Source organism: Spermophilus citellus, assembly GCF_964194105.1.
Source record: "Spermophilus citellus genome assembly, chromosome: 6".
In the NCBI taxonomy this organism is placed as follows: domain Eukaryota; kingdom Metazoa; phylum Chordata; class Mammalia; order Rodentia; family Sciuridae; genus Spermophilus; species Spermophilus citellus.
The window spans coordinates 32,926,264-32,938,803 of NC_138187.1; the positions used below are offsets into that span (position 1 = coordinate 32,926,264).

At 45.8% G+C, this 12,540-nt stretch overlaps 1 protein-coding gene across 5 annotated transcripts in view; it reads left to right on the forward strand.

Annotated features, from left to right (window-relative positions):
• SMURF1 (SMAD specific E3 ubiquitin protein ligase 1) overlaps nucleotides 1-5,688 on the forward strand; it is a 94,222-nt gene extending 88,534 nt beyond the window's left edge. For 4 of the 5 annotated variants that reach the window (XM_081298558.1, XM_081298555.1, XM_081298557.1 and 1 more), the window contains 2 exons: nucleotides 651-735; nucleotides 2,510-5,688. In XM_081298558.1, the coding sequence (XP_081154684.1) occupies nucleotides 651-735; nucleotides 2,510-2,609 (185 nt within the window). In that variant the 3' untranslated portion in view covers nucleotides 2,610-5,688. The remainder of the gene's footprint in view (nucleotides 1-650; nucleotides 736-2,509) is intronic. The other variant, XM_081298556.1, reaches the window with a different exon arrangement.
• Nucleotides 5,689-12,540: the final 6,852 nt, after the last annotated feature.

Below are 12,540 nucleotides of genomic sequence, written 5' to 3' on the forward strand. Positions count from 1 at the left end.
TGTGGATAGGCATTTGGATTTGTTGCAATTACAGAATCTTCACTCTGACTTTTAAGAATCTTTGAGTGAAAGGAGGGTCGTCCAGGTTCCCTCAACTCAGGGCATAAGGCACTTGTCTTCTCCACAGTGTTGTCTGCATGTAGGATGGCTGCAGGGGGCCCTGCAGGAGTGAAGGGGGCTCAAGACTATCCAAGCACCTGGGGCTCTCAGCTTCTGCAGGTTGGGATCCCTGAGTTGGCCTGAATTTATAGCAGCAGCTGTGACCAATGCTGGCCAGCTTGATGTCACTGGGGGCTGAGTCTGAAAAGATTCAAGCATGGATGAGCCCAGTGGTTGGCAGCTCTGCTACTAGCAAAGGGTGGGTGCAGACAGATCCCAGCCCAGACACCCTTGGAGCTGCTCATGACCAGGGGATTCTGAGCCTCTCGGTCCTGTCCCTGGGTTGTTCTGAAATGTCTTCTTTCTGTCATTCAATGGCCACTGCAGGCATCTCCTAAAACTGGCCAGGGGCTTACGTTGCTGGGTGACCATCACAACCCTCTGGCAGGACAGCCTGCCTGGGCACTGGGGCTGATGTGCGTGGGAGCCGCCACCGGGCAGCTCCAAGGCTTTGCCTGCGAAGTGCATTAACTAGAGTGTCGTTCTGTAAGGTTCTACAGGCGCGGCAGGGCCCCGGCTGTTCACCATCCACCTGATCGACGCAAACACGGACAACTTGCCCAAGGCCCACACTTGGTAAGAACCCACCACGGAGCTGGGTGTCCCAGCAGCTGGCTCCAGAGGCTGTGCCCTTCACCTTGTGCTCAGCCATCTGTCACTCACAGGACTCTGTGACTCATTTCTGCAGAGCTCAGGTGGGGCTGGCAGCAGCATTTGTGTCCAGTGGGACAGCACTTTGGAGGGGGCCTTGTGCAAGGCTATCCGAAGGCTATTCTGACATGTAACTAGTGGACACTGGTGTTTTGCCATGTAGGTGGCTCCTGCTTCTCAGGCTTGAGTGGCCTTCTTTGCTGTGTCTTTTTTTTTTCTTTTTTTGGCTCTGTGGATTGAACCCAGGGATGCTTAACCACTGAGCCACACCCCCAGCCCTTTTAATACTTTATTTAGAGACAGGGTCTCACTGAGTTGCTTAGGGCCTCAGTAAGTTGCTGAGGCTGGCTTTGAACTCACAATCCTTCTGCCTCAGCCTCCCAAGCTGCTGGCATTACAGGCGAAACAGTTTTTACTTTGGATTTATTGCTCTTCACTTCGCCTGACATTTCTGGGTCTCTGCTGTCCTTCTTGTAACTTTGCCTGTGATCAGTATCTCTTGTCTATTGAAAAATGTTTTCTCCCTACATTTTAAGCTTAAAAATTAATATTCTTGGTAGATCATTCCATTGTGTTTTAAAAGTCCATTTCATGCATACACTTTGTCTCAGAACCACTTACCTCTCCTTCAAGTTCCAAACGGTCCAAGAGTGTTACGTGATGTGCTAGAATGTTCCTGATTTGGAACCCAGTAGCGTGGGTTCAAATGTTGACCATGATACCTTTTAAAGATGGACTATGAGGCAAACTGCTTGATATCTTGACCTGGTTTTCCACCCCCGTGGATGGGCTAATGCAGCTCTCCCTGAGACTGTTGTGGGACAGGAAGGCCCTGCTTGACCGTGGCTGCAGCATCTATCTGGGCAGGAATGTGCCATGTTGGCACATGGTGCTACTCTCCGGCTCACAGGGCTCCTGGCCTCGAACATTTTAGCACTGGTATAAAACAGACATAAAAAATGTCTTCTGATATTAACACTTTAGAATAAAGGAGGCCATACCACTCAACCCAACTCCTTGACAAAACTGCTTCAGCTGCTCGGTCCCAGTGACTCACAGCCACTGTGTCCCGGGGGGGGGGGGGGGGGGTGTTCTGTTTCTGTTTTGCGTCAATAGCTTCCTAAAGGATGTCTTCTTCTTTGCATAAATACTGGAAATTAATTTCCCATGGAAATATTGAGTCAGAAGTTTAATATTCACCTCATCTTTCAGGGATTTCACATTTTACTAGCTTTAAAATATAGTTTGTTTTACAGGGAAATTTCCAGACTGCTTTGTTTTGGTCTCAGAGCAAATCCCAGAGGAACAGATAGACATGCGATAAATTGTTAGGGATGACATGACTAATGGCCAGTCTAGGTTACAGGAGTCAGCAAAGGGGTAATTCATGGTGTGGAGAAATAATATCTTCCCAAAGACAAAAAACAAATTATGAGCTCTGTCGTAATATAAGCAATAAGGTAATAATTTGGTTATGTTTTGGTTTTGAAGGTCTTGATTTATTTTGCTGTGAGTTCATTGGAAAATCTTTGTGTTGGAGCAGAAAAGCACCAGGGGAGGTGGAGACCTTGCTAGTGCCCCCCACGCCCCGCCACCTCCCACATACCTACGCCTTGTCTCCTGCCTATCCTTGACCTTGCAGGTGGTCCCAGGGCTGTGCTGCCCCAGCAGTGACTCTGCCTCCTTTGTCCTTTTCCAGCTTTAACCGAATCGATATCCCACCGTATGAGTCCTATGAAAAACTCTACGAGAAACTGCTGACCGCGGTGGAGGAGACCTGTGGGTTTGCCGTGGAGTGAAGAGCATCCCGAGGCAGCAGAGTCTCGCTCATGACCACCAGACCAAAAGCATATGGCTTCCGTGTGCCTCCTGCAAGGCTGGCTGAGGCCTGGAGTCCTGGACAACCTGAGGGAAAAGGCTTGTCCCCCTCCTTCTTGTTGGCAGAGGGAGGGGGCAGGGGACTTTCGTAGGTGGCTCTCACCATATATCCCTCCTTTATTATCGTCCTCCCCCCCATCACCCATCCAATAAAACAGCCAGGTTTTGCCCGTGCCTCGGTGACACATGGCGAAAAGCTCATGGCCCTGTGCTCTTTACAAGAGCACTGACCCCAGCCGGGGGCTGGGCTGGGTCCATGGAGGGTCTGCCTGGTAGTGCTACCAGCTTGTCCCTCTCACGCAGCCTCCAGGCCCCTTTCAAGTTCAGCAGTTGCCGGATACCCAACCAGAGCTCAGATCCCAAATTTCACATCCCAGCGGCCTGTTCTGCGTAGCACATCATTTCCTACCTGAAAAATAACTGTACAGTGTATGCTTCTAGGGAGTCTGTCATGGCAGGAAACTTGAATCGTTATGTGTTTTCCTTTTGAAAGTAAAGGAATTCGCGCAGTTTTCACTGAGGCCCAGGGTTTTATTCAGGGTATCCTGGCTGAAAAGTCTGTTTTGCACAGAGAAAAAAACTGTTTTTCCTTTCAAGAGTCCCTTTTGCTGCATCCTCTATCCTGTCTGAAATTCTTTCTGGTGAAAACCCCTCATAACAGAGCTTAGTAAAGAACAGACCAAAATCAGCCTCAGATCCAGCCGCTGGGTCCGGAGCTGACTCCGTCCTGTGCCTGGTTGTGCGTGGAGAGGCGTCACTGTGTCTCCTGAAATGTTAACAGACTTTCATGTGGTAATTGCTAAGAGCTAAACTAACAAAAGAATCCTGTTACCAGAGCTGCTGGCCCGGTGCAGACTAGCTGAAAATGGAGAGGGGATGGTGGCCTTGCTGGACCAGGGCCTCAGAGTTAGTGCCGTGCTGGGAGGAGGGCGTGAGTGTGCACCTGTTCCGGCAGGTGGGTGCAACTCCACGCAAACTGGTTGGCCTTTTCCTCCGTGGCTGTGGTGACACTAGCAATTGCACTTGATTCTCCTGCCCACGCGTCTCGATGTGATGAACAAGGCCCAAGCCAGCCCAGACTCGAGGCTTCCAACACCATTTCCTATTTGCACAAAAGTTCTAGCAGAGTTTGATTTCAGCACAGTGGCCTCATTTCAGATGGCTCGGCTTCTGTGGAAGACAGCAGCAGCAGCCCATTTTCCTATGTGGCTCTGTGGCTGTTGCTCTGGTTTGGGGGGTGGGGTGGGGGCAAGTACAGGGTAATTCATTAGCAAGACATTTCACTGCTGTTGGAGTGCAAGTTCAGCGCTGGGCTCCAGTTGTGGTCTGCGGTGGAGCAGGTTGGAGCTCATGGGCACTCAACTGTTCTGTTTCTGTTCCCCTTGGACTGGTGGGTGTGGAGGAAGGTGTAGCCCCCCACAGCCCGCCCTGATTCCTTTGCTCATCCTGGAAGCAGCCTGGTTCCATGTGGGGAACATGTGGACTTCTTAGGTCACAGACCTGTCCATCCCAAGAGGTTTTCCCAGTTCCGCAGCTGCACTTTGGCCTTCTGAGGTTCTGGGACAGAAAGGACACCGGGTGGGATTCTCTGCAGAAGGGAAGTTGAATCCGTGCAAACGTCCAGGCCAACTTGTGGCCTTAGTCTCTTTCAATTTTCTGCCTTGCCCCAGTAGGGCTCACCCTGTGTCTCATTCACCCCGATGCTTTTGAGGGCATTTTAGAAACTGGTTCCAAGATGACACCATCCCGTCTTCCCTTTCAGTATCCCTCTGAACAGGGAAGTGAGACAACAGGCCCCCCCCCCCCAGAAAGACCTGATCTGTGACCCGAGCCCAGATTCTGGGAGGTGGACAGATGTGCAGAGTTCAAGGGACACTCTAGAGGGAAGCAGGGTCTGTGGTGTGAGAACATGCAGCAGGAACTTGGCCTTCGAACTACCTTCTTGCTGTTAGGAAGAGCAGGGGTAATCCGTAGATACTGCAGCCCTGTGCCATTCAAGTTGGTGTCCCTGTGGCCACCATCTGTAGCTGCCCGAGTTCCTGTCCCCTGGGGCTTCTGTTTGGCTTTGCCACTTGCACGTGTGTGTGGGTTTGTCTCAGCCCTTGACGCTATCATCAGCCACGTCAGACCTCCCAGAGCTCTGCTGTGTCCAAGCCTGTTGGTGGCATTTGCCCTTCTAGAATCGGAACTGTCTACCATGGCCTGATCCTCTGAACCACCCCAAAGGACAGTGTGACAAGCTCCTGGTTGCCCCACTTAGGGTCTGTGTGAAGCCCTTGTATGTGTGACTCGTCTGTCATCCCTCCCGGTGGTCCCAGGTGACCCACCTGTCCCCCCTTGCCTATCGCCTCCTTGCCCAGACGCTTCAGGGGCCCAACTTTCCAGGCTCGCCCTCACCAGCGGCCGTCAGCCGACACTCAGGGATGTAGCGAACCACCACTCTGCAGCGCTGTGGGCAGGGGAGCGGGCAGCCGTGGGCAGCCTGGGGCAACAGGGCGACAGCAGGGCGCCCTCTTGATTTCTGAAAGGATAATCTGCCACTAGATCAATTTTGACCCCTAAGCTGGCTCAGCTGCATGGGCCAAATTCAGGTGAGGTGGCCTCAACTCTGAGACGTCAGGAATGGCCTTCTGCAGAGAACACGCCCCGGCCCAGCCACCTGCAGCAGGTGTGTGCCACACGGCAGCCTTCCCGAACATAGTATGGATTTTTAAAATTTGTTTATTTTTGTTTCTCAACCACTTTATAATGTATTTTTTAATTTATTTTGTAATGTCTTGTTTTTAAGTATTGCTGCTATCCTTGTTACTCTTCCCACTGTTTTTATTGCTGATTTATTTTGTGAAAGTTGTACACTAATGTTCTGTTTTATGTCAAAATCAAAAGTATTTAAAAGAAATACTAGTTCTATTTAATGTGGGTATGGAACCAGCTGGAAGCAAACAACGATCACACAGCAGGCTGGCCCCGGGAGGTTCATTTTGTTACATATGCAATAAACTCACGACTTTACAGTTCTGGTGTCTGCTATTTTGATGTGGAAATGAGATTCCAATTTCCTTACAGCCTCATGAGGAAGGAGGTCAATGGCTGGAAACAGCGGTAAGGACACAACTTAGGACAAGCTAATGTAATGGGCCAAGGGGGTTCTGTGAGCTCCTATTGGGCTCGAGGGCAGTTGGCAGCTTCTGACCGCCCACACTGGTCGTATTTGTTTTTTCTTTCCCACATTTCTTTATTGTGTTAAAATGGATATGAGACTGTGTCACTATGTCACTTTAACACTGGTTAGAATCCTCCTGTTTCCCTGGAGGGTGCTGGTGTATACTCTGGTCCTGCCTTTTGGCCATTTCGAATAGGCTTTTGTGAACACATACCTGTTGGGAGCCTGCTGTCCGTCCTTCTGCAAGCACCCCCTGCAGTGGCCCTGCATTCCACAGCAGCTGCAGCCGGCCTTGCCAGTACTTACCTCCTTTTAGTCTTTCTTTTGCCAACGGCTATCCCGGCTATCCCGGCAGGTGTGAGGTACTAGCTTGCTGTGGTTGATTGGCATTTCCCTAGTGATGTGGAACATGTTGTCATTGCTTATTGACAATTTGTATATTTTCTTTGGAGAAATGTCTTCTCAAGTTTTTGCCCCTTGTTTATCCTTTGCCCATTGTTGAATCAGGTCATTTTGGTTGTTGGGTTGTCAGAACTCTTTACATATTCTGGATATTAAATGCTGATTATGATTTGCAAATATTTTCTCTCATTCCAGAAGTGGCCTTTTCACTCTTTCCATATTGTCCTTTGATGCACAAAAATTCTTAATTTCAGCTAACCCAATTAATTTGTTTGCATGTGATTCTGGTGTCAGACCTAAGAAATTATTGCCAAATCCAGTGTGGCATTAGCATGTGACACAGCAGTTCCACTCCCAGGTATACCTGCGAAAGAACTGACAGCAAGGATTCCAATAGAGATGTCTTCATGAAAAGCTTTATTCAAAACAGCCAAAAGGCAGGACCAACCAATGTATTTATTAGTCGGCCTCCCCCAGGAAAACTGGAGTTTTAACCAGTGGTTGAAGATTTTTCTCAGAGTTTTCTTCTAAGTTTTATAGTTTGTGCTTAAGCTTAGGTCTTTGATTCATTTAAATTTTTGTATATGGGGCCAGGTAAGGATTCAACTTCATGGTTTTGCATGTGGATGTCTAGTTTTCCTTGTACCATACACTGAAAGTTTCAGACTCCCTTTCCTCAGCTAGTGATCAGGGTAGTACCTTGAAAACTGATAGACCAGAAATGGATCCTGGTGTCCACGGTCAATTTTGTGGCATTGGTTTGTTACATCTTTCTCTATGCCACTATTACATACTGTTTTAATTACTATAGCTCTGCAGTACTTTTCAAAGTCAAAAAGTGTGAGGCTTCCAACTTAGTAATTTTCAAGATCCTTTTAGCTATTTGGGCCCCTTGAAATTCTATTATGAATTCAAGAATTGGATTTTCTGTGAAAAAGGCTGTTGGAATTGTGATAGGGATGGCATTGACGCCGTGGATCATCTTCACCAGGTTAAGTCCTCTAACCCATGAGCATGAGGGTTTTTCCATTTGCTTAGGATTCATTTTCTTTCCATGATGTTTTACTGTTTTCAGCACAAGTGGCAAGGTTCTCGCCTCCTTGGTTACCTGTACTCCTAGGAATTCTTCTAGATGCGATTATAATCCTGTTTGGAGCATTCACTGCTGATGTATGGAAACACTGGTGTGTTCTGCGCTGGCCAATCCTGTAACTTGCTGAATCTATTAGTTCTACTGGCTTCTTATGGATTCCTTGGGGTTTTCTTTGTAAAGGATCTTGTCACTCATAAACTGGTCCTTCTGACTTGGATGCCTTGACTTCCTTCTCTTACTTGACAGATCTGCTCACACTTTCCAGGGCAACGTGGAGGAGTGGTGTGGGGAGGGGCGCCTTCATCTTGCTCACTGTTGAATGTCTGCATCGATTAAGGCACGTTTCATTTCCCCTGTCCTTTTAGACAGCAATTGATTTTCTTATACGGAGCCACCCTTCCATTCCTAGGTAAATTCCACCTGGTCGTCGTAAGTAATTCTTTTTAATATGCTTTTGGGCTCCCTTTGTTAACACAGTGTTGAGAATTCTTCCATCTCTCTTCATAGGGATATTGGTCTGTACTTTCTTCATGTCTTTGGCTCTGGGGTCAGAGTCATGCTGGCTTCATGAAATAATTTGGGAGGCATTCTCTCCTCCTCAGTTCTTTGGAAAGGTTTGAGAATTAGTGTCAACTCTTTAATGTTTGGTAGAATTCCCCAGTGAAGCCATCTGGTCCTGGGCTTTTCTTTGGGTCAGTAATAAAAAATCTCCCACCACTCCTTTTCCATCAGGTTTTGTCTGATGCTGTCTTGGTCTAGGTGAACCATTTGTTGGCATGTAGTTGGTTCACAGTACCCTCAGCTTTGTTTCTGTAAAATTTGAAATAATGTCTTTTTAAATTTTAACTGATTTGTTTCTTATCTTCATCATCAAGCTAAAGCTTTTCCAATCTTGTTGATCTTTTCAAAGAATTACTCTGGACTCCACGGACTGCCACAGTCTGGCTGGGCACGAATAACCGAGCCGCCACATAGCTTTGTAGGTTCAAACAGCAACTACTTTATTTCAACTCTCACCAGCACTGCACACAAGCTTTTCTGCCAACGCCACCCACGTGGCCCTTCCAGAAACCCTCCACACCAGAAATCCCTCCTCCAGCACTTCCCCAACCAATGGGAACTCTCTGGGAATCCCCGCGAGAACTCCAAAGTAGTGTAGCCCAGGCAGCAAGAGCCACCCCATTGCCCGACAGTAAAGGTCAAAAATACAATACAATCAATCCAGCATCACAGCAGTTATATATAGCTTAACTCAAATCATCATCTCAATGGTTCGCTGGTCACCTTTCAAACATTCCCTCTGGCAAATGCCAGGCGTCATTCTGACCAGCCGTGGCTCTCAACAGTTTTCTACTTTCCTGCTCACACCCACCCGCACTCTGCTAGCTTTGGGTCTAGTTTTTTCCTGTTTTTTTGAGGTGTAAAGGAGGCTCCTCACTTGAGACCTTTCTGCTTTGCTGATATACACATTTCCGCGGCGCAGTTGCTTTCTCCCCACTGCCATCACTGCACCCATGCATTCTGGTGGGTTCTGTCTTCGTTTTCAGTTGTCTTCAGGTGATTTATTCTTTGGCTCTTTGTTTTATTTTTATATATTTCTGCATTTCCCAGTTTCCTTCTTAATTATTTCTAGATTTATTCCCTTGTCATCAGAATTGAATACTTCATATGATCTCAGTCTTCTAAAACTCAGTGAGAGTTGTCTTATGGTCTTTTCTGGAGAACCTTCCATGTATACTAGAGAAGGTGGTGTATTTTGCTGCTGTTGGTAGGGTGTTGTGTATGTTAATCCAGTGGGTCTGTGGAGGTGCTCAAGACCCGCATTTCTATACTGACTGTATCTGCCTAGTTGTTTCAGTCATCATTGGAAGTGGGTAAGAAGCCTCCTACTGTTGTACAGCTCTATTATTTCACACTTTAATTCTTCAGGGTTTGCTCTAGGTCCCTTTGGGTTTGCCTTGGAATTCATTGAGCTTCTTTTGTATGTCCATTGCTTTTGTCAAATTTGGGGAGTTTTCACCCATTATTTCTTCAAGTGAGCACTCTGCTCCTTCCTCTCTGTTCTCTTTCTGGAATTTCCATAATGCCAAATTGGTCTTTTTGGATGGCACCTTGGGCTCTTTTACTTTTCTTCTCTTTTTATTTTTTTGCTCCTTCAATCTCATGATTTCAAATGAACTTCTCAAAGTTTACTGATTCTTTTACATATATAAACCTGCTTTTCAACCACTATATTGAACTTTTGAATTGTTACTGTATTTTTTTAGCTCCAGAATTTGCTTGTTTCTGATTAAGAATTGCTGTTTCTTTGTTGAAATTTTTTCATACATCAGTGTCCTGATTCTGTAGTTCTTTGTGGTCTCCTTTACCTCTCTGAGAATATTTAAGATCATTTAAGTCTTTTCCAAAAAGTCTGATGGTTTTGTTTTTCTCAGGAATATTTCTGGAGATAAATTTTGTCCCTTTGAATGAGCCATGTTTTTCCCATTTCTTGGGATTTCTTGAGATCTAGTGTTTGGAAAATGAGGCACCTAAAAAAACAGCCATGTCTTAAGTCTGAAGAGAGGTGTGGAAACCTTCACTCATTAGCAGGGGGTGTTCTGACAGGTGGTATCGCCAAGGTGATGGCCTAGTCTAGGGTCCTTTCTGGACACATGCTCTGCTTTGGGCCTCTGTGTCAGCACCCTCTTTCGCTGGTACCCGTATCCATAGCTGCTTTTAAACATCTTAATTTCTCACCTGCACTTCTTGAGGTCCTTTGCCCAGTCTCCTGTCCCAAGTACCCAAGCTCTGCAGCCCCCTGGCAGCTCTTAGGTGGTGGCGCCTGCCACTGTCCTCCGAGGCATTGCCAGCCTGCAGTCTGAACCATGCCATGTTTCCTGGCTGAAGTAAGTCAGGAAACAGAAACCAGCCCCTTGGGAAGCCCACAGAGAAGCTGAGACATTGCAAGTAAGTTCTGTTCCCTTCCTTCCTTGTGGTGCAAGAGAGGAAGCTAGGAATTGAGTCAATAAAAATGCTACAAAGTTTCCGTTTTGACTCTGGCTGGGGTGCTCACCTCCCTGTGGCAGGCCTTGACTTTCCAGAGCTCCTAGGAAGGCGTTTCCATAGGGGGAATGAAGGCCTTGAGTTTCCCATCTGCCATCTCCCGTCTCTTGACTGGAAAAGTTTAATCTACTTCAGTAATTACGGGTAGGGGCAACTGGAGACGGGTACGGGTTGTTTCTCTCCATCATTTTTTTGATCTAGTTCATTTTGTATAGTGACATGGAGATGATATTAAACCTAGCATGCTAACATGATGCACTCAAATCTGAATTATACCAGCTTAACTCCAATAACACACAAAACCTCTACTCCTAGCATCTTCCCTTACTGCTAACTGATGTCACTAATTACTTTATAATGCACTGCGTCACCAGTAACATGTTAGCACTTGTTAATGCATTTGTTTTGTAAATCATGTATAAATAAAAAAACCAAAATTATAGTACTAGCATTTATAATTGCCCATCTATATACTGCAGATTGTTATTTTTTTCTTACAGCTTTGAGTTACTGTCTAGTGCTGCTTTTATTTTTTTGTTACCATAACTTTTTTTAAAAAAAAAAAATTAGATCTTTATGGTTGTACATAGTAGTATTGGGTTCATCCCGACAAACTCAGGCACTCAAGTTGATTTCAGCTGCCTTTCCCCCCGTCCTCCCCCCTCCCCTTCTTCTCTACTAGATAGACTTCCTTTCACTCATCTGTGAATTTGTATTTGAATTAGGTTCTTTATGAAATCTTGCCCTTATCTGCTCCTCTCCCTTATTTTATTCTAGCTTCCGCATATGAGAGAGAACTTTCAACCTTTGAGTTTCTGAGTTTGGTTAATTTCACTTAGAGTAATAGTCTCCATTTTTATCCATTTACTGAAAATGCCATAATATCCTTCTTTTTTTTGAGAGAGAGAGAGAGAGAATTTTTTAATATTTATTTTTTAGTTCTCGGCGGACACAACATCTTTGTTGGTATGTGGTGCTGAGGATCGAACCCGGGCCGCATGCATGCCAGACGAGGATGCTACCGCTTGAGCCACATCCCCAGCCCCAATAATATCATTCTTTTTATTGGCTGAATAGAACTCCTGTGTGTGTGTGTGTGTGTGTGTGTGTGTGTACACACACACATATATATATACATGTATACACACATATGTATATCACAATTTTTTTTTAAAGAGAGAGTGAGAGACAGAGAGAGAATTTTTTTTAATCTTTATTTTTTAGTTTTCAGCAGGCACAACATCTTTGTATGTGGTGCTGAGAATCGAACTCGAGCCGCATGCATGCCAGACGAGCACGCTACCGCTTGAGCCACATCCCCAGCCCTGTATATCACAATTTCTTAATCCATTCATCTACATCTGGGTTGATTCCATAATTTAGCTAAACACTGATGTGGCTGTGTCACTGTAGTATGCTGATTGGAGTGGGATAGCTGGGTCACACGATGGTTCCATCCCTAGTTTTTTGAAGATTCTCCAAACTGCTTTCCAGAGTGGTTGTTGGTAGGACTGCAAACTAGTGCAATGTACACGTGTTCCTCTCCCCACAACCTCGCCAGCATTGTTGTTTGTGTTCTTGATCATTGCCATTCCAACTGGAGCGAGAGGGAATCTTAATGTAGTTTTGAGTTGCATTTCCCTGACTGCTAGAAATGTTGAACACTGTTTCATGTATTTATGGCCTTTTGCATTTCTTCTATTGAGAAGTTTCTTTTTGGTTCTTTTGCCTACTTGTTAGTTGGGTTATTCATTTTTTGTAGAGTTCTTTGTATGTTCTGGATATTAATCCCCCATTGGAGGAGGAGCTAGCCATGATCTCCTCCCATTCTGTAGGCTCTCCTAATCTCCTGTTTCCTTAGCAGTGCAGAAGCGTTTTAGTTTAATGGCATCTCACGTATTGATTATTGATTTTATTTCTTGTGCTTTGGGGGTCTTGTTAAGGAATTTCTGTGCCAGCACCTATATGGATGAATGTTGGCTCTATGTTTTCTTCTAGCAGTTGTAAGTTTTCAGACCTAATTTCTAAATCTTTGGTCTATTTCAATTTGAGCTTGCTACAGGGTAAAAGATGGGGGTCTGATTTCATTTTTCTACATATAGCCAACCAATTTTCCTAGCAGAGCACCATTTGTTAAAAAGGCCATCTT